Source organism: Tachysurus fulvidraco, chromosome 9 (genome assembly GCF_022655615.1).
Source record: "Tachysurus fulvidraco isolate hzauxx_2018 chromosome 9, HZAU_PFXX_2.0, whole genome shotgun sequence".
Lineage (NCBI taxonomy): Eukaryota > Metazoa > Chordata > Actinopteri > Siluriformes > Bagridae > Tachysurus > Tachysurus fulvidraco.
Genome location: NC_062526.1, coordinates 15059007 through 15078856, shown reverse-complemented (window position 1 = coordinate 15078856; position 19850 = coordinate 15059007). Strand labels below are relative to the sequence as shown.

General features: G+C 40.3%; 1 protein-coding gene across 1 annotated transcript; it reads left to right on the top strand.

Moving 5' to 3' along the window:
- The first annotated feature begins 3127 nt into the window (after window positions 1-3127).
- On the top strand, window positions 3128-19850 carry gda (guanine deaminase). The gene is made up of 14 exons (XM_027142003.2): window positions 3128-3286; window positions 5367-5455; window positions 5708-5879; window positions 6879-6966; window positions 8082-8187; window positions 9050-9077; window positions 9887-9994; window positions 12639-12746; window positions 16129-16226; window positions 17900-17967; window positions 18260-18406; window positions 18707-18825; window positions 19309-19336; window positions 19628-19850. The coding sequence occupies exons 1-14, from the start codon at window positions 3173-3175 to the stop codon at window positions 19696-19698; spliced, it is 1344 nt and encodes a 447-aa protein (XP_026997804.1). The 5' UTR covers window positions 3128-3172; the 3' UTR covers window positions 19699-19850.

Here is a 19850-nt window from a genome sequence, read left to right as displayed (position 1 = left end):
TGGTGCACTGAAAGCTCAAGAAATTTTAATTCAATTCACTTCAATTTATTTGTATAGCACTTTTAACAACTGACATCAAAAAGTCTCAAAGCAGCTATACAGAAGTATAGAAACAGAATAACTTTTTTTTTAAAGTTTAAAATAAAATAACTGTTTATCTCTAACATTTATTTAATGAGCAAGCCTGAGGTGATGGTGACAAGGAAAAACCTTTAAATATCTTTTTGATATTATATGATATTATAAAAATAATAAGTATTATTAATAAAATGGCTGTAATGCTTAATCAAGCTATAACTAATTCTAATGTGATGTTCAGTATTGCTTTATTAACATTGCAGATGAAACCACTTAAAAAATTTGGCGAAGTATTGACTCATCTGATCATTTGCAAATGATGAACAGGCCTTTTAACCGTTATATTCGGATCAAACAAATGCATTTTAGACGGTTTTATTCTACTGTCAGTGGACTGTTAAACCCTCCTGGGTCTCCTGGGTGTTTTGCTTGGATACCATAGAGCTAAAAATAGTTGGAGCTCTATTTCTATTAGTTATGACCTATAAGCCTCATCACAGCCAGCACAACTTCAGGCGTGTCTTTGTCAATGGATGTTAAACTTCCAAAATCCCCATTTGCTAAAAAGGATTAATTTCCTCAATATATGGAGACTTACTTACATTTTTGTTCCACAGCACTGTTGAATTTTTGATTTTGATTATTCAGATTGAATAGATCATTGATTGAACCTTTTTATAAACATTTAGTTAAAGATGTTTTCCTTCCACAGTAGTAAAATGACCTTTATACCATTCAATACCAGTGAATACAGCTGCTGGTGTCACTGTTTTTATGCTTAGAACTATGAAGCATTTCTGTGTCCAGAGGTAACAAATTTAGTTCGATGTTCTAAGACATGATGTGAGAAAGTAGAACACACTTAGAAACTCTTATCTCTTTTGTTCTGAGTGCTTTTCTGTGCTGTGTCAAAAAACAGAGTTGCAGTTTTTTTTTTACTTGTTAAAAAGAACAAATGACTGGAGTCTGGAATGTATCTTAAAAACCCTGGTGTAATGAATGCATACACTATATAACAGTGTGGTAATCTACTGCAAATCATGATGTAACATTACAACCAAGGAAAAAGATTTGTTTTGGTGCCAGGTCTGTTTCCCTGTGGAGTTTAGCCCAACTGGAAGTTTCGAAAGGATTTCCATGACACATGGCCTATGGGATTTCAAATCTCATGTACAAACACATTGGTCTTATTTACATTTCTCGGTGCTGTCAATTTCTCAACTCTGACTGGTCAGAAATTTTTGGCTGCAAGGATTAAATTAATTCACCATCTGTAATACAGGTATAATTTCTATAATAAAACATTCACAGTGACTCTTATGTCAGATGCAGATTAAAAAATACCATGTGATTATCTTGCTAATTAATATTGAATAAAATGAATCAGTGAACTTTGGCAACAATAAACGGATAAAAAGTATGTGTGGTTATGAAAAAATATCTTGATAGATTGCTGCAGTGTAATAATAATAAAACACTTATGTTCTTATATGGAGAATAATCCACTTCTGGACCACATAACGTGATTATTTTCCTTTATTTTCCAGCACACTCTCAATAGTTTAATTCCTTGCTGTAATCAGTTACTATAAAGAAAATAGTTGACCATGTTGAGCTTTGAATGTCTTTTTCATGTCCCACTACACAGTGGTGGTTAATATTAGGCTTATACTGTATAAAATTAGACATTCAGGGCTTTAAGAATTTGTAGTTTCTCAATTTAATTCAATTCAGTTTTATTTATAAAACACATTTAAAATCCGCCTGAGCTGGCCAAAGTGCAGTACATAGAGATAAAAGAAAAGGAAAAATAAAGTTCTGACTCAGTCAACCTTGAGGTGATAAAATCATTCATTTATTTATATTGTTTTTAAAATGTCCTATAACTCAATTTCCATTCCACCAACATAAAGGAACTAGTTTACTGTTAAATTTTTTTGAAAAGTTTACAGTCTTCAATTAAGCATTGCACGGAGTCACCATCATCATCATCATCATCATCATCATCATCATCATCATCATCATCATCATCATCATCGTGATTATCATTATTTTCATCACATGTTCAACTCTAACTTGTATTGACTTGTTCATTATCTCTACACTTGATCTATCACATGGCAAAATTTATATTAAAACAGTTGATTATAATATGTTTTCCCAAGACATCAGTGAGGACAAATTTAGCCTTTTAGTGTAAAAAAAAAAAGAAAAAAGAAAAAAAAATTTACAGAAAGATAATTCAAACCATTTTCATTCGGCCCTGAGGTTTTATTCCTGATCACAAGGCTTTCTGGAAAGGTCATTATTGTCAAATTGCATGATCGCTATAAATAAGTGGATTTCCTGTTTCGAAATTTTTCCGTCTCAGTGCAAAAAAAGGCCATAAGAAACAGTTCAGCCTTTATTTTTAGTTAATAAAATCATAAATGTTTCACCAAAGTATGACGTATTTAAGGATAAAAAATGCACATAAAATGTTTGGCCGGCTTCAGAAACTGATGATCTCCTTGAATTTTCACTCACAGCCATATAGAATTTATACCGAATGGTGCAGAAAACAGAAAAGTTCTGTGGGTGAAAATGCCATATTGTTAAGAGAAATCTTGTCATTTCAGAATGTCATAACTCATATAATGACTCTTTAAAACCTTAGTGAGCAGAAAAACATTTCAAAACACACAAAGCATTGAATATTAGGGTGGATCGACTACAACAGGAATCTGAGGCTTCTTATCCTTCTTCTTCTTCTTCTTCTTCTTCTTCTTCTTCTTCTTCTTCTTCTTCTTCTTATTATTATTATTATTATTATTATTATTACTGAGTGTGACATTAGATATTGACTAATATTGCTAATTAAGAAGTAGACGTTTCTGTATACACATGTAAGAGTCTCTCTCTCTCTCTCTCTCTCTCTCTCTCTCTCTCTCTCTCTCTCTCTCTCTCTCTCTCTCTCTCTTCATCATCTGATGTGCCTCTTTGATGTTGGCGAGGTGAAGGGTGGAGCACGCGCCAGTCGTCATTATCTCGCGCAGGTCTGTGTATAAAAGGCAGAGAAACGCAGCGTTTAAAACGTTTCGAGCTCGTGCACACCATGAGTAGCGTCGGCGTCGCGCGCGTATACCGGGGCACGTTCGCGCACTCCACACGGGACGCGGCTTTGCGCGTGTTCACCGACTTTGTACTGGGATTAAACGTGCAAGGCAAGGTGGGTTAATACGGGTTTACTAATAAATACTGACGTCTAGAAAACCAAAATGTACGTGTATATATTTATCAGTGTATTCATGCTGAGAGCTGGATTTAAACTTCTATGTTTAAGGGAAATGTATATACTGTATGTAAGCAAACCAATTGTGTGTTCCAATTAATCAGTGCTAAGTAGTTACAGGTATTCAAATCAGCGAAATGGCAAGGGTCCCCAAATTTATGCACCTGTCTAATTCCGTTTTGGTGCACATTGCACATTTTCTGTTAATCCAATAAACATCATTTCACTACTGAAATATTACTGTGTCCCTCAGTTATTTGGTAGATCAAAATGAAATTGCTAATCCAAACACCCAAATATTTATAAACTTAAAATCATGGAAATTGTCAGGGGTTCCAAAACTTTTGCATACGACTGTATATATATATATATATATATATATATATATATATATATATATATATATATATATATATATATATATATATATACACACACTCACAGAACACTGTTTATTTTTAGAAGAGCAAGAATATTTCAGAAAGGTGTGGTGGTGTTTGATAAGAGTTAACTGGTTTACAGCAAATAGCAACCAAACAGACCTGTACTATTAGACATTAGTTTTTATTTTAGTTGTGATTTATTGTGGCTGTTTTGCCACTGTAATTGCTTTAAAAACACCACCACAACTCTGTGAGCTATGCTTTAACAGTACACTCACTCTACTGTACATGCAGATGCATATCTCTATCCTGATGCCAAGGTGGTGGAATGAACTTTACACCAGTCACTGGTGGTGTAAAAGTCCACCTCATCACTGAGTACCTTTTTTTTCTTTAAGAATTTTCTGTTATTAGGTATGAGCTCAGCTTACGAAAAGCTCCATAGTTTCACCCTAGAGATTAATGGTTACCCAAAGCTATAATTAAGTACTGAAAATGTATCCTAGATGCTTGGTTTGTCACTTGGATCAAGTGTGAATATTTAGAAGTGCCAGAAATTTGTTGCTGTAAATACCAGAATACAGTTCTCAAAACAGTATATTTACAGAATTTAACTTTCCATTATTGTCTTGAGCAGTCCACCATGCTTTCAACACTTATGGACTAGACTTGAAGATGAGATGGCTCTGCCACCTTGCCGTGCTCTATAGTGAGTTCAGAAAGCAGCAACATGTGTCCATACCAGAAAAAGGAACTGTCAGAGTACATCACCTTAGTCTTCTACAAGTTACACTGGCTGCTTGCTAGCATACAATTTCTGCCCTGACTACTAATTAACCTGCATGTAATATTAAGATCGCATGGGAATTTTAGCTGCAGATGAACTTACCGATTTCCTGAAGCAGTATACCCCATCCTGTGCACTGCATCAAAACATAAAAACATGTAGGTTCTCCTATTCTTTGTTCTCAGCCTTTTTTAGCTTTGTAAACCTTGTTGTAATGAATCAAAAATGTTGTAGGTTTAGAGATTAATAATCGTTTCATGGGTGATATAATCTCATCTAATCTTTTAGAAGTAAAGCACTTTGGGATTTTGAACATAAAATTAAAATTGCTATACAAAATGATTATTATAAAATCATCTGTGCAGTTGTAATAAGATATGTCTATGTCGCTATGACTTGCTATATACCTCTGAGGGTTTTTTATATAAACAATAAAATTCATATTTTATATTTCAATATGCCTTAAGCAAATGCTGGTTTGTTGATCTGGGATATTATCTAATCCAAACCAGAACTACAGCAAAAACTCTAGCTGTGGCATAAGAATGAGTTTTTAAATGGAGATCAGGAAGACCTTCCACAAAGATAAGGGGGTATGATATTGGAACAAATTATCCCAATTTAGAAAATATGCCACAAGGGGGTGGGGTCACATGTGCTTACGAGTGTCATTGTATGAAACCTGTATATGTGCACAGTTTTGAAACCTGAAGTTAGAATTTTCCATCTTGTGTACAATAGTAGAGTGGTGTATCTGGGCTTTATTAATGTCTGTGATATTGTGTGTTTATGTTGTATGTTTTTTCTTGTAATTATTTTAAAATTGTTAAATGTTGTTTGATCCCAGATTGCCTTTTTTGAGGAAGGTCAGAATGTGGAAAGTCTGTCGGACCAATGGGGCTTTGAAATGTCAGATATTGAACAGCTCGGGCCTCAGTGAGTAAATTTGTAAAATCCTTTTGAAGTTTTTAAGTATTTTTCAGTTGGTTTTTAATGAACCCTCTTAAGTTTTGTATTGTTTTGAATTAGTCTGAATAATCAGAACCAAAAAAAAAGTCATTTTTGTTTGATAACTGCTCTTTAACATGTACAGAATGACAAATGGATAGATTGGCAAATGTATGGGTTATGTGACCTTGTTATTGACCTTGATAATGTGTGATCGATGATGTTCATGCCTCTCTGCAGTGAGTTTATCATACCGGGAATGGTGGACACACACATCCATGCCTCACAGTACATTTTCTCTGGGACACACCTGGACTTGCCGCTCTTAGATTGGCTCAAAATATACACATTCCCTGTGGAGTTGCGCTACGAGGACCTGGACTTCGCCAAGGAAGTCTACACCAAAGTTGTGGTGAGTTGGAACAGCCTGATTGTTTTCTTATAACTGCAATACCTGCAATACCACTTTGCAAACAATAACATGTTTATTAACATACTACACATCACATATGTTATTCATGTACTGTATAGTTAGATTTAATGTTGTGGAAAATGGCCATGAACCAAGTTTCTGTTATCGTTAACATTATACCACATATAAAGTGCTACAATCTTACGACGCAGCTTGTGCTGTTACTTGTTGACACCAAAAAAAAAGCTTTCTTAGAAAATTTCGAGTTTGATTGTTATAAAGCGTGACAATGGAGATCTTCCAACATGAAACTTGACCATATCAACACCCATGCATACTGTATATCCATCGGGAACTTGAAGCTTATCCCAGGAATCTCAGGGCACAAGGACACCCTAAAAAGGGCTCCAATTCATCATAGAGTGCAATTGCACACACACACACACACACACACACACACACACACACACACACACACACACACACACACACACACACACACACACACAAATTGACAAACTATAGAGTATTTAGACACATCAATCAGCCTTTGGACTAAATTAGCCAGAAGAAGCCCCTTGAACTCATATATTCCACACACACACAGAGTAGAGGCAGGAACAAACACCCAAACCTGGTGCAGTAAGGCAATAATGCTAAGCCTTCATGCCCCTTTGACCGATAAAACAATTAATTCTGTTGATGTGGATCTGAGGTAAATTTCAGAGCTTCTGTTATAAAAATTAGATTTTAAGTCATTGATTAGATTCCTCATAGTCCATTCCTGACAAATGTCCAAGCTATCTGATATGAAGCATAACCCGAGATTTCTTATATTTAACTAATGTAGCTGAATGTTTATTAAATGTTACCTTATCTTGCAGGATTAGTGACTGTTTATCTGTGAATAGGTGTATTACTTGTCTGTGTTGAGCTCACAAATGCCAAATTGAGTATTCCTGCGTCCAGCCGTGTTTTTTTTTTTTTCTTTGGTTGCAGAAACGAACATTATGCAATGGCACCACGACTGCATGCTATTTTGCTACTATACATACAGACGCCTCACTGCTGCTTGGGCAAATTGCAGGTAACTCTAATACAGTCACACACACGCACGCACGCACGCACGCACGCACGCACGCACGCACGCACGCACGCGCGCGCACACACACACACACACACACACACACACACACACACACACACACACACACACACACACACACACACACACACACACAATAACCTTTGGATTTTGCCTGTTAAGTAAGAGTATGCAATCTTGTTTGATTGGATCGTTGTGCAAGACAACACCGAGCTCGTGACTTGCACTTCTTTGGATGAAGGAAACAAACACAGGTTTTTCTTTTTGCTGAAAGATCATTAATTTTACATGTCACTGTCAAGTTTAAATAGCTTTTGTATTTAAACACAGACATTTAATACAAATATTAAGATCCGTCACTCAATTAATAAGCCCCTGTTTAAAGCAAAGACTTGGTTCAGTTTTCCACCACATTATCTTTAAATGCTATGAAACATTATTAAAACTCTCTAGTGTGCTGCCTGACTCTTGAAAGCCTCCTGCTTTTCCATCCCAGCATCTAGGAGGGCTCCCTGTAACACAAGAATACTGTGTGTCAATGCACCATAAAATTGGCAGATCCACTCCTGAGTCCCTGGACTGTAGAAATCCACACTGAAGCACATGTATGTTCATAAATCTTTGGTTGGTGCCACCCTGGGACACTGGACAACGCAGTTTAATATAAGAAACATTAAAAACATTTAAAGTTATCTCAAACATAAGCGATAACAATGAAGTTTCCCTGTTACGTGCTGAAAATATCCCAGATTGCAGCTACATCAAGCAGTTTCATAGAATTTCAGTAGAATTTTCATAGAGTTTCACAGAAATTCAGTTCAGTTCATGAACACTGAAATTTTGGAATATGAAGTGTAAAGTTAAGGATGTGAGAGAGCTGAACAGATTGACAGAGAAAATCACTGCTGCACTGATCTGTTTATGTAAAGATGAAGCCAAGAAGAACACTATGATTAGAAAACCGGGAATTAATGAGCAGGAAGCTGAATGTTCCCATTAGCTTCAAATCATTAATGCCAATGTACTCAAAATCATTTTGGAGCATACAGATGATCTGATGATATTTGTTTGAATGGGCTTTTTTACTTGTCGTGCAGATGACTTTGGGCAGAGGGCCCTCATAGGGAAGGTGTGCATGGACCGCAATAACATGGTACCAGACTATAAAGAGCTTACAGAGGGATGCAAAGAAGAGACGGATCGGTAAGTTATCAAGCCTCGCGTTAGTTCAGGCAGGCCACGCAGTAAGCTGCACCAGCTGCTAATCAGCCGTCCACAGGCGCACCAATCCGGCAACGACTTCCTTAATTTCCTTCCTTTAAATCCTCGCCCGCGAGTGGTCCCATGCATCGCCGCTGCTGCGATCCAACACCCTCCTCCGTCCCCGACTCCTCCAGCAGGAACCTCTCGCCGGCACCGATTAACCGCTACACACACACACACACACACACACACACACACACACACACACACACACACACACACACACACACACACACACACACACACACACAAACAAACAAACAAACACACACACACACACACACACACACACACACACACACACACACACACACACACACACACACACACACACACAAAAAGGCAATTTTGGTTCTGATTCTGAGCAAAAGGGGGGTCTATTCATTCCCCAGCTGCTGCCTCCCCGCCCCGTCCATGCATGTGCACGGACAGGCGCGCAGGAAAATTCTCCCAGAACAGAACCGTCCCGCCAACATTAACTGTATTCTTCATTCTTCATTTACGAAGTGGTCCTGACTGAAATCAGGTAATGAGGATAGAAATGTTTAGGATACCATACTGTTTAGACCATTTTTCAAACCTTATCTCTTGAAAAATAAACACAGCAAATGCTCTCAGGTGATCGGGGACGCTCATTTAATCTGAATGTGGAGGTTAAACCTATGAGGATATTTGTGATTGTAGCAGTATTTATTTGTTATCTTTGGAGGCAGGTTCAGATATTGACTTATAATGGCTATAACGTGACTAGCAGGTGCTCATTAATTGTTTTCTTTCAAACGTGCACTTTTTTCTTTAACAGTTTTATCCACGAACTACTCAAGAAAAAGGTAAAGTTCTGAGTTACACTTAAAAATCAATAAATAATAATAGAGCCATAAGAATGACATACCTAGCAAGAGACCTGCAGCAGCTACATTAATTAGCATGTAGTCGTCCTGCAACCTACTTTTTAATGATTACCCCTAACCCTAACCAATCAGAACCTCTTCAGTTTTTAATGCTTACACAACCAGTAAATGATTAAATTCTATTTACTGTATGTACCCTGCACTTCCCCTGATCTTATGTCACATGACATGTATGTTATATAATGTTACATAATATCTAATCATAACAGGATGTTGGGAATCTGTGTGGATTCACACTGCACTCCATTACATAGCTTTAGGGTTTTTTGTTATACTGCCAGTGACAACATTATTTAGCTACAGTAGCAGAACATTTTCATAAAAAGACAGTGAAACATGTTTACTACCCACTCCCTTCTCCAAGAGTCCAGCTATCATTGACTCCACCTATCTTATACACCGCTATTTGTAGAAATTGTCTTTGAATGCTTCCATTGTTGCTGGAGCTTCAGGAACAAATTCAGTAAGAGCACAGATTTGCATTTAGATCTATGATATATACAGTAGATAGGATTGGAAAATGTTTTGACGTTACAAAGACAGACACAGGTATGGGAGAGTGTGATATGAGTAATGAGTCATCCTCAGTAAGTTGGTGAGTGCCAAGAGAACAGTGCTGGACTGTACGGTTAAAAATGCTACTGCTGCTGAGCAATTTCAGTGTACTAACTATCCATGCATACTATCTATCAATGCATCCTTATTGTGTTTGTGTTTATGTATGTCAGTATGCTCTCGTAAAGCCAGTGGTGACGCCACGCTTTGCCATATCGTGTTCCTCCTCCCTGCTCAGCAACCTGGGAAAGATTGCCAAAGACTATAATCTCCATGTTCAGGTAAGTCTCTTAAAATCACACATACATACAGACATACACACGCAACACTTAGGTTTGGATTTAGCATGGTGTGTCCAGGGCATGTATACATGGTATTGCAAAATCACAGGACCTAACTGCACAGAAAAACTGTTATATAATTTATATCAAGGTTACATAAAATAATTGCTTCAGCTTTCATGATAACATGACCATCTCAGAGAAACTGTATTGTATAAATGCAATACATTCTGTAGATTTTAGTACACTCCACTATGTCTATGCTGGCTTGATCATTACTATGCTATTAGGACTGAAAAAAAAATAGTGCTTGTACCATTATAACTGCCCAAGCAATTCAACTTGTGTCGTATGGAGGCTGGGTGAACACTGGCAAAACCCACAGAAGTGAACTTTTGGCAGAATGACTATCCATCTTATTGAACATATGGGAAGGTATGAATTTGATCTCTCTATATTAGAGGGAAGTACAAAGAAAAGAACAGTTTGTTATAAACAGTGGGTTATCTATTGTATTTTTGTCCAAGAGGAAACAAACTTCTTCATAGAACAAATCAGCAGGGTTGAAATTTAAGACTATGAAGACATTCTGAGCTTAAGAAGCTTCTGATAGGTTAATTTATTCCATCCATCCATCAATCCATCCATTTGAGTTAATTGGTGGCACACCTGTGGATGCATATAAAGGCACACCTCAAACACAGAGCCTCTTTCTTCGACATCATGGGAAAATCAAGAGAAATCCACCAAGACATCAGAAAAAGAACTGTTGACCTCCACAAGTGTGGCTCATCCTTAGGTGCAATTTCCAGATGCCTGAAGGTCCCACGTTCATCCGTTCAGACAATAATATGCAAGTATAAAAAACATGGGAATGTACAACCATCATACCGCTCAGGAAGGAGATGGATTCTGAGTCCCAGAGAGGAATGTTTTTTTGGTGCAAAATGTGCAAATCAACCCCAGGACAACAGCAAAAGATCTTGTGAAGATCTTGTGTGGCTGAAACTGGTAAGACAGTGTCATTATCCACAGTAAAACGAATACTGTACCACCATAAAATTACTCTGGGAGGAGAAAGCCATTACTTCAAAACCACCATAAAAAAGCCAGACTACAGTTTGCAACTGCACATGGGGGAAAAAATCTTAATTTCTGGAGACATATCCTGTGGTCTGACGAAACAAAAATTTAACTGTTTGGCCATAATGATAAACGGTATATTTGGAGGAAAAAGGGCGAAGCTTTGAAGCCTCAGAACACCATCCCAGTTGTGAAGTATGGGGTGGTAGTATAATGTTGTGGGGCTGCTTTGCTGCAGAAGGGACTGGTGCACTTTACAAAATAGGTGGCATCATGAGAAAAGAAAATTATGTGGATATATTAAAGCAACATCTGAAGACATAAGCCAGGAAGTTAAAGCTTGGGTGCAAATGGGTCTTCCAAATGGACAATGACCCCAAGCATACCTCCAAGTTACAAAGTGGCTTAAGGACAACAAAGTCAAGGTATTGGAGTGGCCATCACAAAGCCCTGATCTCAATCCCATAGAAAATTTGTGGGTGGCACTGAGAAGGCGAGTGCGAGCAAGAGGGCCTACAAACCTGACCCAGTTACACCAGTTCTGTCAAGAGGAGTGGGCCAAAATTCCAGCAAACTATTGTAGAAAGCTTGTTGAAGGATACCCAAAATGTTTGGCCCAAGTGAAACAGTTTCGGGGCAATTCCACCAAATACTAAGGGACTGTATGTATACTTCTGACTTTGATGAAAGTGATATCAAAAATACATAAAAATTCTCCCTTGCTCGATTCTGACATTTAACAAATGCATGAAATGCAGATTTAATGTATGACAATAAAGAAATAAAAGTTTTTGTGTTTTTTCTGAAGTGTATGTAAATATCTGGTTTCAACTGTAGTAGTCACAGCAATGTTTTTGGTCCCTCATGGATGAGGTGTATGGCTCTTTTTGTCAGTGGGGGTTTCTATGTAGACCAAGTACCAGATTGGCAGATGGAGTTGGCTCTCAGGCTACTGTATATAGAGGGCTCTTCAGAGATCAAGTCATGCACACATTTTCAGTCTCCTTCAGGTGAATACCAGTTTGTCAAGTTATACACTTTTTCAGTTGATTCATTGTGGATGTCTTTTTTTGGGTGTGTTGCTATTTTATTATTCACTGCAAATGGCTTACACACCATAGTAGCCTATTAACATGCGGACATGACCAAGACATTGACAAACACCCAGTCATTATTTTATTATGAAAGGAATATTTAGCCAGAACAAAATGCGTTAACATTCAGGGTAGTAAAACCTGCAGGGGAACATTTATTTGTGACATACTTATCCAGAGTGACTTATAAAAGATTTAAAGAGCTCAAAGTACAGCGAACCTGAAAGTTCATAACCTGAAAGACTAGAGACTAATCCCAGTTTGACAGGGCACAAAATACATCCAATGCAAAAGAAAGAAAGGATAAAGTATTGTCCTTGATTTCTGTGCATAGATGTGCTATTCAGTGAATGTGTTTTGCTCTTCCTCACCATTTGTATGAATTAGCTGTTTCTGAAAGTCCATTTGCTCCTAATTTACCTTATATGCTGTGATTATTATCTAATTTTGCACTGCTGCCTTTTCAGAGCCACATCAGTGAAAACAAACAGGAAGTGCAGTTTGTAAAAGAGCTCTTTCCAGACTGTACATCCTACACAGACGTCTATGTGAAGCACGGCCTGCTCACAGACAAGGTGTGTAAGTATTATCCATAAAGATATGTAAAGATTTCAGATGTTCAACTCATACCAAAATGAACCCCTGATGCTCATGTGATATTAAGGACATTGTAAAATGTGTTGACAAGTCACTACCTGTCAAAGCTGCATACAATATTTAAGTTGGGTGTGATCTTTATCTCGACACACCACCCAAGGCATTTGTCAGCTTTGTTTGCGGAATGATATAGGTTTCCAGCTGCTGAAGATTCAGTGGTTCGGTGGAAGATTCGTTTGATGTATTTTTTGTCCAATGATGTGCCAAATGTTTTTTCACCATTTATTGCCCTGTGACAATATGTAGCAGGCATCAAATTTGAAATTAATATCCTCATTTAGTGGATAAAATGTCAAATGTCTCTGTTTTAACATTTATGTTATCTGTGTTTTATTGTGAATAAAATATTGGCTTATGTGATTTGAATCTCTTTGTAATGTGTCTGTCTGTGTTTTCCCCTTGTTTCTGTCTGCCGTCTCTCCCTGATGTTAATTGTTGACCCCGCCCACCTATCTGTTACCATGGACACTAATTACATTCATTCTCTTCCCCAGGTGTTTTGTCTTAGTCCTTGTCTGTCTCTGTTTTGTGATTGGTTCTTGTTCACCATATATACTCTGTCTGTTCACTTCAATGTTGTTGGTCGTTGTTGGTGTGTGCATGTCCATGTTCCCGTTTCCTGTTTCCTGTTTCCTGTTTGTTCCGCGTTGCCTGCCGGTTTGTTTGTGTCTTGTTTATTAAAAACCTTTAAACTGCATTTGGATCCTCACTCGCCTTTGTCTCACCGTGTCACCCCGTGACAGAACGACCAACCTCCAATGGATCCAGCAGAACTCCTGTTTTGCCTACGTCAGGAGGACGCCCCAGTTGAGGAGTACACGGAGGTATTCTTGGACCTGTGCAACGAGGTCAACTTCGATGAGAAGGCGCTCAAAGACATTTTTAAGCACGGACTAAGGGAGATCCTGCGGTATTTGATGCCGTCTACCAGAGAAATAAAGACATTCTCGGAGTTCGTCAACTTGGCATTGCTCCTGGACGGGTCCACGCTGAGCGTGAGCACTGTAGAGACGGAAGCCGGCCGTAAGTATTTTTTGGGGGGGGGCAGCAAGCATCGGGATCCGTGGGCCACAGAGTGGAATCAACCACGGACGCCCGAATGCTCCACAGTGCCTCCACCCAGACCAGTCCCGTGCACATCTGTGATTGAGCCAGTTCTCATGGCTACCGTACCGGCGAGCTCGGCTGAGGTCCGTGCTAACCGGCTGGTCTCCAAACTGGCGGATACCCCGATGAGGTCGGCTCGGGCGGCCGGCATCCCTAAGCCGCCAGCTGGACCAGCCGGGTCGCCGGAACCAGCCGGGTCGCCGGAACCGACCGGGTCGACGGAACCGACCGGGTCGAAGGAACCTGCCGAACCGACCAGGTCAACGGAACCGACCGGGTCGACGGAACCTGCCGAACTGACCGGGTCGACGGAACCGACCGGGTCGACGGAACCTGCCGGGTCGATGGAACCTGCCGAACCGACCGGGTCGACGGAACCTGCAGGGTCGACGGAACCTGCTGAACCGACCGGGTCGACGGAACCTGCCGAACCGACCAGGTCAACGGAACCGACCGGGTCGATGGAACCTGCCGAGCCGACCAGGTCGACGGAACCGACCGGGTCGACGGAACCTGCCGAACCGACCGGGTCGACGGAACCGACCGGGTCGAAGGAACCGACCGGGTCGAAGGAACCTGCCGAACCGACCGGGTCGACGGAACCGACCGGGTCGAAGGAACCTGCCGAACCGACCGGGTCGACGGAACTGACCGGGTCGACGGAACCGACCGGGTCGAAGGAACCTGCCGAACCGACCAGGTCGATGGAACCTGCCGAACCTGCCGAGCCGACCGGGTCGACGGAACCGACCGGGTCGATGGAACCTGCCGTACCGACCGGGTCGACGGAACCGACCGGGTCGACGGAACCTGCCAAACCGACCGGGTCGACGGAACCGACCGGGTCGAAGGAACCGACCGGGTCGAAGGAACCTGCCGAACCGACCAGGTCGATGGAGCCTGCCGAACCTGCCGAGCCGACCGGGTCGACGGAACCGACCGGGTCGATGGAACCTGCCGTACCGACCGGGTCGATGGAACTGACCGGGTCGACGGAACCTGCCAAACCGACTGGGTCGACGGAACCGACCGGGTCGATGGAACCTGCGGAACCTGCTCTGGACTCCGGCTCCGCCTCCAGCACCACCCTGGTCTCCGGTCCTGCTCTGGTCTCTGGCTCCACCTCCAGCACCGCCCTGGTCGCCGGTCCTGCTCTGGTCTCTGGCTCTGCTCTGCTGGCGCCGCCCTGGCCTCCGGCTCTGCCGGCGCCGCCCTGGCCTCCGGCTCTGCCGGCGCCGCCCCGGCCTCCGGCTCGGCAGGCGCCACCCCGGCCTCCGGCTCGGTGGGCGCCACCACTACACGAACCCGACCCGCCCTCCCACCCTGGTTGCGCCTTCGCTCCACCCGCCTGAACTGGGTTTTGTGGACTTGGGAGCGTCTGGAAGCCGCTCGTAGGGGGGGGGCTCTGTAATGTGTCTGTCTGTGTTTTCCCCTTGTTTCTGTCTGCCGTCTCTCCCTGATGTTAATTGTTGACCCCGCCCACCTATCTGTTACCATGGACACTAATTACATTCATTCTCTTCCCCAGGTGTTTTGTCTTAGTCCTTGTCTGTCTCTGTTTTGTGATTGGTTCTTGTTCACCATATATACTCTGTCTGTTCACTTCAATGTTGTTGGTCGTTGTTGGTGTGTGCATGTCCATGTTCCCGTTTCCTGTTTCCTGTTTCCTGTTTGTTCCGCGTTGCCTGCCGGTTTGTTTGTGTCTTGTTTATTAAAAACCTTTAAACTGCATTTGGATCCTCACTCGCCTTTGTCTCACCGTGTCACCCCGTGACACTCTTTTAGTTTTCTTTCTTTTTTTTTTTTTTTCAAAATTTAAAAAACCTCCAAACATTTTCAGAGTTCTTCATTAATTTTCAGTAACCACTTCATCCTGATCAGGTTGGTGGTGATGGTTCTGAAGCCTGGGCATGAGATGGGTATACTCCAGAACAGGGCAATTTAGTCTCATCAGTTTACCTATCAGCATGTTATTGGAAGGTGTATAGAAACCAGATATCCTGTTATGTTGTTTGTACAGCCACCTAGTGTTACACAATGCTGGATAAATGAAAAGGTTAATGCACCTGAAACCCTTTACTCAGTTTATCCTCAGTTTTGTGCAACTATAACTAAAATGACTGCTGTAATGTTATGTACTGGGAAGCTTTAAGACGTGAATTTAACATTTCGTGGACATGTTATAATTCACAGACGGTGATGGCTCATGGTTGCTACCTGACTGATGAAGAGCTCAAGATATTCCATGAAAGAGGAGCAGCAATTTCTCACTGCCCCAGCAGTAACATCTCGTAAGTGATAATGTCTAAAGACATTCAAAGTCAGTTTTTCACTCCACAGTTTGTGTGGTGCCAGACATTTCGAGTGTTAAATCAGTTAAGGAATCTGAGGTATGATGAGGTAAGGCTTTTTGTCCTGGTGATCACATGCAAACCCCTGGTCTGTTTATGCTTGTCTTGGAATATGGACTTTTTCCTTGCATGGCAGCTTTCAAGGCGATCTATCAAGAATAGCAGGCGAGGACCCAAATGCAAAACACAGACCTTATTACAAATTAAGAGTCTTTAATTCGTGCTGTCTTAAAACAGGGTAGGCACAGTTGGATAAACAGGGCAATGTAGAGCAAATTTAAAGCAGCATAGAAAACAGTCTAAAAATTAGAAACCAAAAAAACAGAACATTACTGGGCAGGCACGAATGGCAACTTAAAAGACCGGCATGGTCAAACCAGGCAGAAATGTCAGACAGCGGTGGCCAATAACCATCGGCGGCCTGAAAGGGTGAGAGACCCGTAGCAGATGATGGAGTTGTGGGCATATTCAACCACACCTCTTTGGAGGACACGGGTTCCTCAGCACATAGGAAACCATCTCAAGTTCCTAATTCAGCCGTTTGGTTTGTTCATTAGACTGTGGGTTGAACCCTAGTGACAAGCTGATGGTGATCCACAGGAGCTGGCAAAACTCTCTACAAAAGTTAGAGTTAAACTGGCGGCCTCGGTCAGAGACAATGTTGTGTGGGAGGCTATGCAAGCAAAGGTTGAGAGGATGGTGGTGTGTCCAGCTGACAGTGATAGACCCATAGCAAAGTCCATGGATATGTGAGACCACAGTTTCCAGGGTACAGTAAAAATCAAGCTGGAGGGGCCATGGGTGTCTTCTGCTGAGGGCAGACCAGACAGGCAGACACAAAATCCTGGACATCAGAGTCCTGACAGACAGAGTCCTGCTAAGCCAGGAAAGTGCTCGGGATGAGGCAGATTAGGTTCACGAGAAAGGGCTGAGGTAATAGCAGGAGCCACGCAGAGGCAACGTAGCAGTCACTTAGTTACAGCAGTCCTGGAGATGACTCTCGATAGTGGTAGAAATCTGGGGTAGAGTGCAAATCATAGCCTGCATGATCTAAGATTCTCTTAAAGGTGGATATACATATTTGTTTCCTGGTACCTCCACCTTCATCAGCTCCTTGAAGTTATTCTGGAGTTTGATCTTTTAAAAGTTTAGTTAGTTAATGTTTATTACTGGAATTTAATTTTTGCCTCCCTTTGCACAGTCTGTGTAGTTCGAAAAGCTTCTAGAAATCATTATATCAATTTCTGTTTTTTTTTTTTTTTCAGACTGTTTAAAAAGACAGTCAACTTGGTGTATTACCCACAGCAATACTGATATAGCGAATTCAAGCTGTCTCTGATGTCAACTAAGCAAAAAAAAAAAGTATTGTAATATGAAATGGAGCTGTGAAACACTGAGTTTTCTCTACAGTCTTTAACTGTAATAGCAAACATATTAGCTGCATATTAAAATTATTTTAAAGTTAAAAGTAATAAAAATAATACATTGTATTGTGACAAAAATTCAAGGGAAAAAGTTATTCAAATTTCTTTAATATTTTTTGAATATCTGCAATCAACTGTGATCATTCATTCATCCATTCATCCATTAATTTATTCCCTCTCTCTTTTCAGATTGATCAGTGGCATGCTTAATGTAAGGAATGTCCTAAAGCACAATGTCAAATTAGGCTTGGGGACAGGTGAGTGCCAGGAATTTTGCTATCCATTGACTTATTACAGTTAAAATCTGAAATGACTTAAGAATTTCAAGTATAAGTTAAACTTATGTGAAGCTGTAGACATAGGAATTAAAGTCAAATTAATATAAAATACAATTTCCTGCCACAAAGCTGTGACCATCAGGACAAAAGGTACTCGACTCCTGAAGAGGTTTCTTTACACAACCGGTGGTCAATTGGGACTGAAGTCAAAAGATCCTAGTTGGCAGACTTAGTGAGTCTAGACCTGGACATTTTCTGACATTTTGTGCAGATGTCGCAGGTGGTTACTCCACGTCCATGTTGGACACGATTCGCAGAGCTGTGGACACATCTAAAGCTTTGTGCCTGCAGGATTATCAGCATAAGCCCCTCAGCTATAAGGAAGCCTTTCGTTTGGCTACATTGGGAGGCAGTGAAGGTACACAAAATCTCTTAAATTAACTGAACTCTATAGTGAGGATCTCATAGGAATTACATAAAGGATCTCATGACTTTAAAACCATCCGTTACATTTATTCCGCCTTTCCCATGTAAATTGTGATTTTGCATATTCAAACTAATGACATTCAAACAAATCATAACCAGTTTTTTTCTGCTGTCTTTTCATTTAAAATTAGAGACTGGAATTTACTAAATCTGTCACAGATGTTAGATGTAAGAGTAAGTCATAAGTGCAATATTTTACACACTTCCAATTCAAATTGTCAAATTTTTACAGTGCTCTCGTTGGATGACTGCACTGGAAACTTTGACGTTGGAAAGGACTTTGATGCCCTGCGTGTGAACATATGTGTTCCTGGAAGTCCAATCGATTTGTTTCCTGGAGATGACCCAGAGGTTTGACCTGTTCTGACATAAACAGTGGCCAGTTTTCTTTATATATGCTACATGTTCTGACTTCATGAATATGGTGTATAAATATTGGCAAGGATGACTAATTTGTGAAGAAAATATTTTACTTTCAAAATGTTAGAACCAGATAAGTGTGTTTGTTTTGTATACTAACTAAGGATACTATACAACTTTGTGTTAAACCAAACAACATTTACAGCATTTAGTAGATGGTAGCTTTAAGATGTGATGTTAGAAGAAAATAGGTGGTAACAGTAATTCTGCTCGATCATATCATATGACACACCACTTTGTGTTTTTTTTTTTTTTTCATTCTGGTGGTCCATTATACAATGATTCTCACAGTTTAGATGGATGAAACCATACACACTTAAGACGTATAGTAAATATATGATCGTTCTAGTGATAAATGGAGCAGCTGCTTCTGTGGGCCACTAATGAGACCTTTATTGTTGTGCTCATTTTTAGGTTATTGTGGAGAAATTTCTAAATCTGGGTAAGAAATTTTAAATCTTGTATGTAACCCATACAGTATTTATGTAATATGTGTATTTTTTAATGAACCGTTAAATTGGCTTCTGATTGATAACTAATTGAACAATTTATAAACCCTAATCTAATTTAAAAGATTGCATCATACGCATGATCAATAGTAAGATCTCCTGCTGGATTCATTAATTAATTAACTAAAACCAAACCATGAGTCAAAGTTTTCATTAATTGTTTTGATGAGTTTACATCATAGTTTACTTAAAGTCTTCCATGTGTCTGCATGTTTATGTTGTAGGTGATGATCGGAACATTGTTGAGGTTTATGTGGCCGGCAAACAAGTGGTGCCTTTCCCTGCCTCAAGCTGATGTTTCCAAAAGTTTCCTTGAAGCTGACAGGTGCCATCCATGAGATATGAAAGTGGTGCTCATATTTTATCTTATGAATATTTCTTTATGGTCAGTTTTAGTTTTTAAACTGTACTTACTGCTCATGAGAAATAAAAGACATTTTATTGGTT

What these genes read in the sequence shown, in the direction of transcription:
- gda (XM_027142003.2), top strand. Translation starts at nt 3,173, where the DNA reads ATGAGTAGCGTCGGCGTCGCGCGCGTATACCGGGGCACGTTCGCGCAC. An exon ending in ACGAACTACTCAAGAAAAAG is followed by an intron (nt 9,078 to 9,886) that starts GTAAAGTTCTGA and finishes TATGTATGTCAG; the next exon opens with TATGCTCTCGTAAAGCCAGT. An exon ending in GGAGAAATTTCTAAATCTGG is followed by an intron (nt 19,337 to 19,627) that starts GTAAGAAATTTT and finishes TTTATGTTGTAG; the next exon opens with GTGATGATCGGAACATTGTT.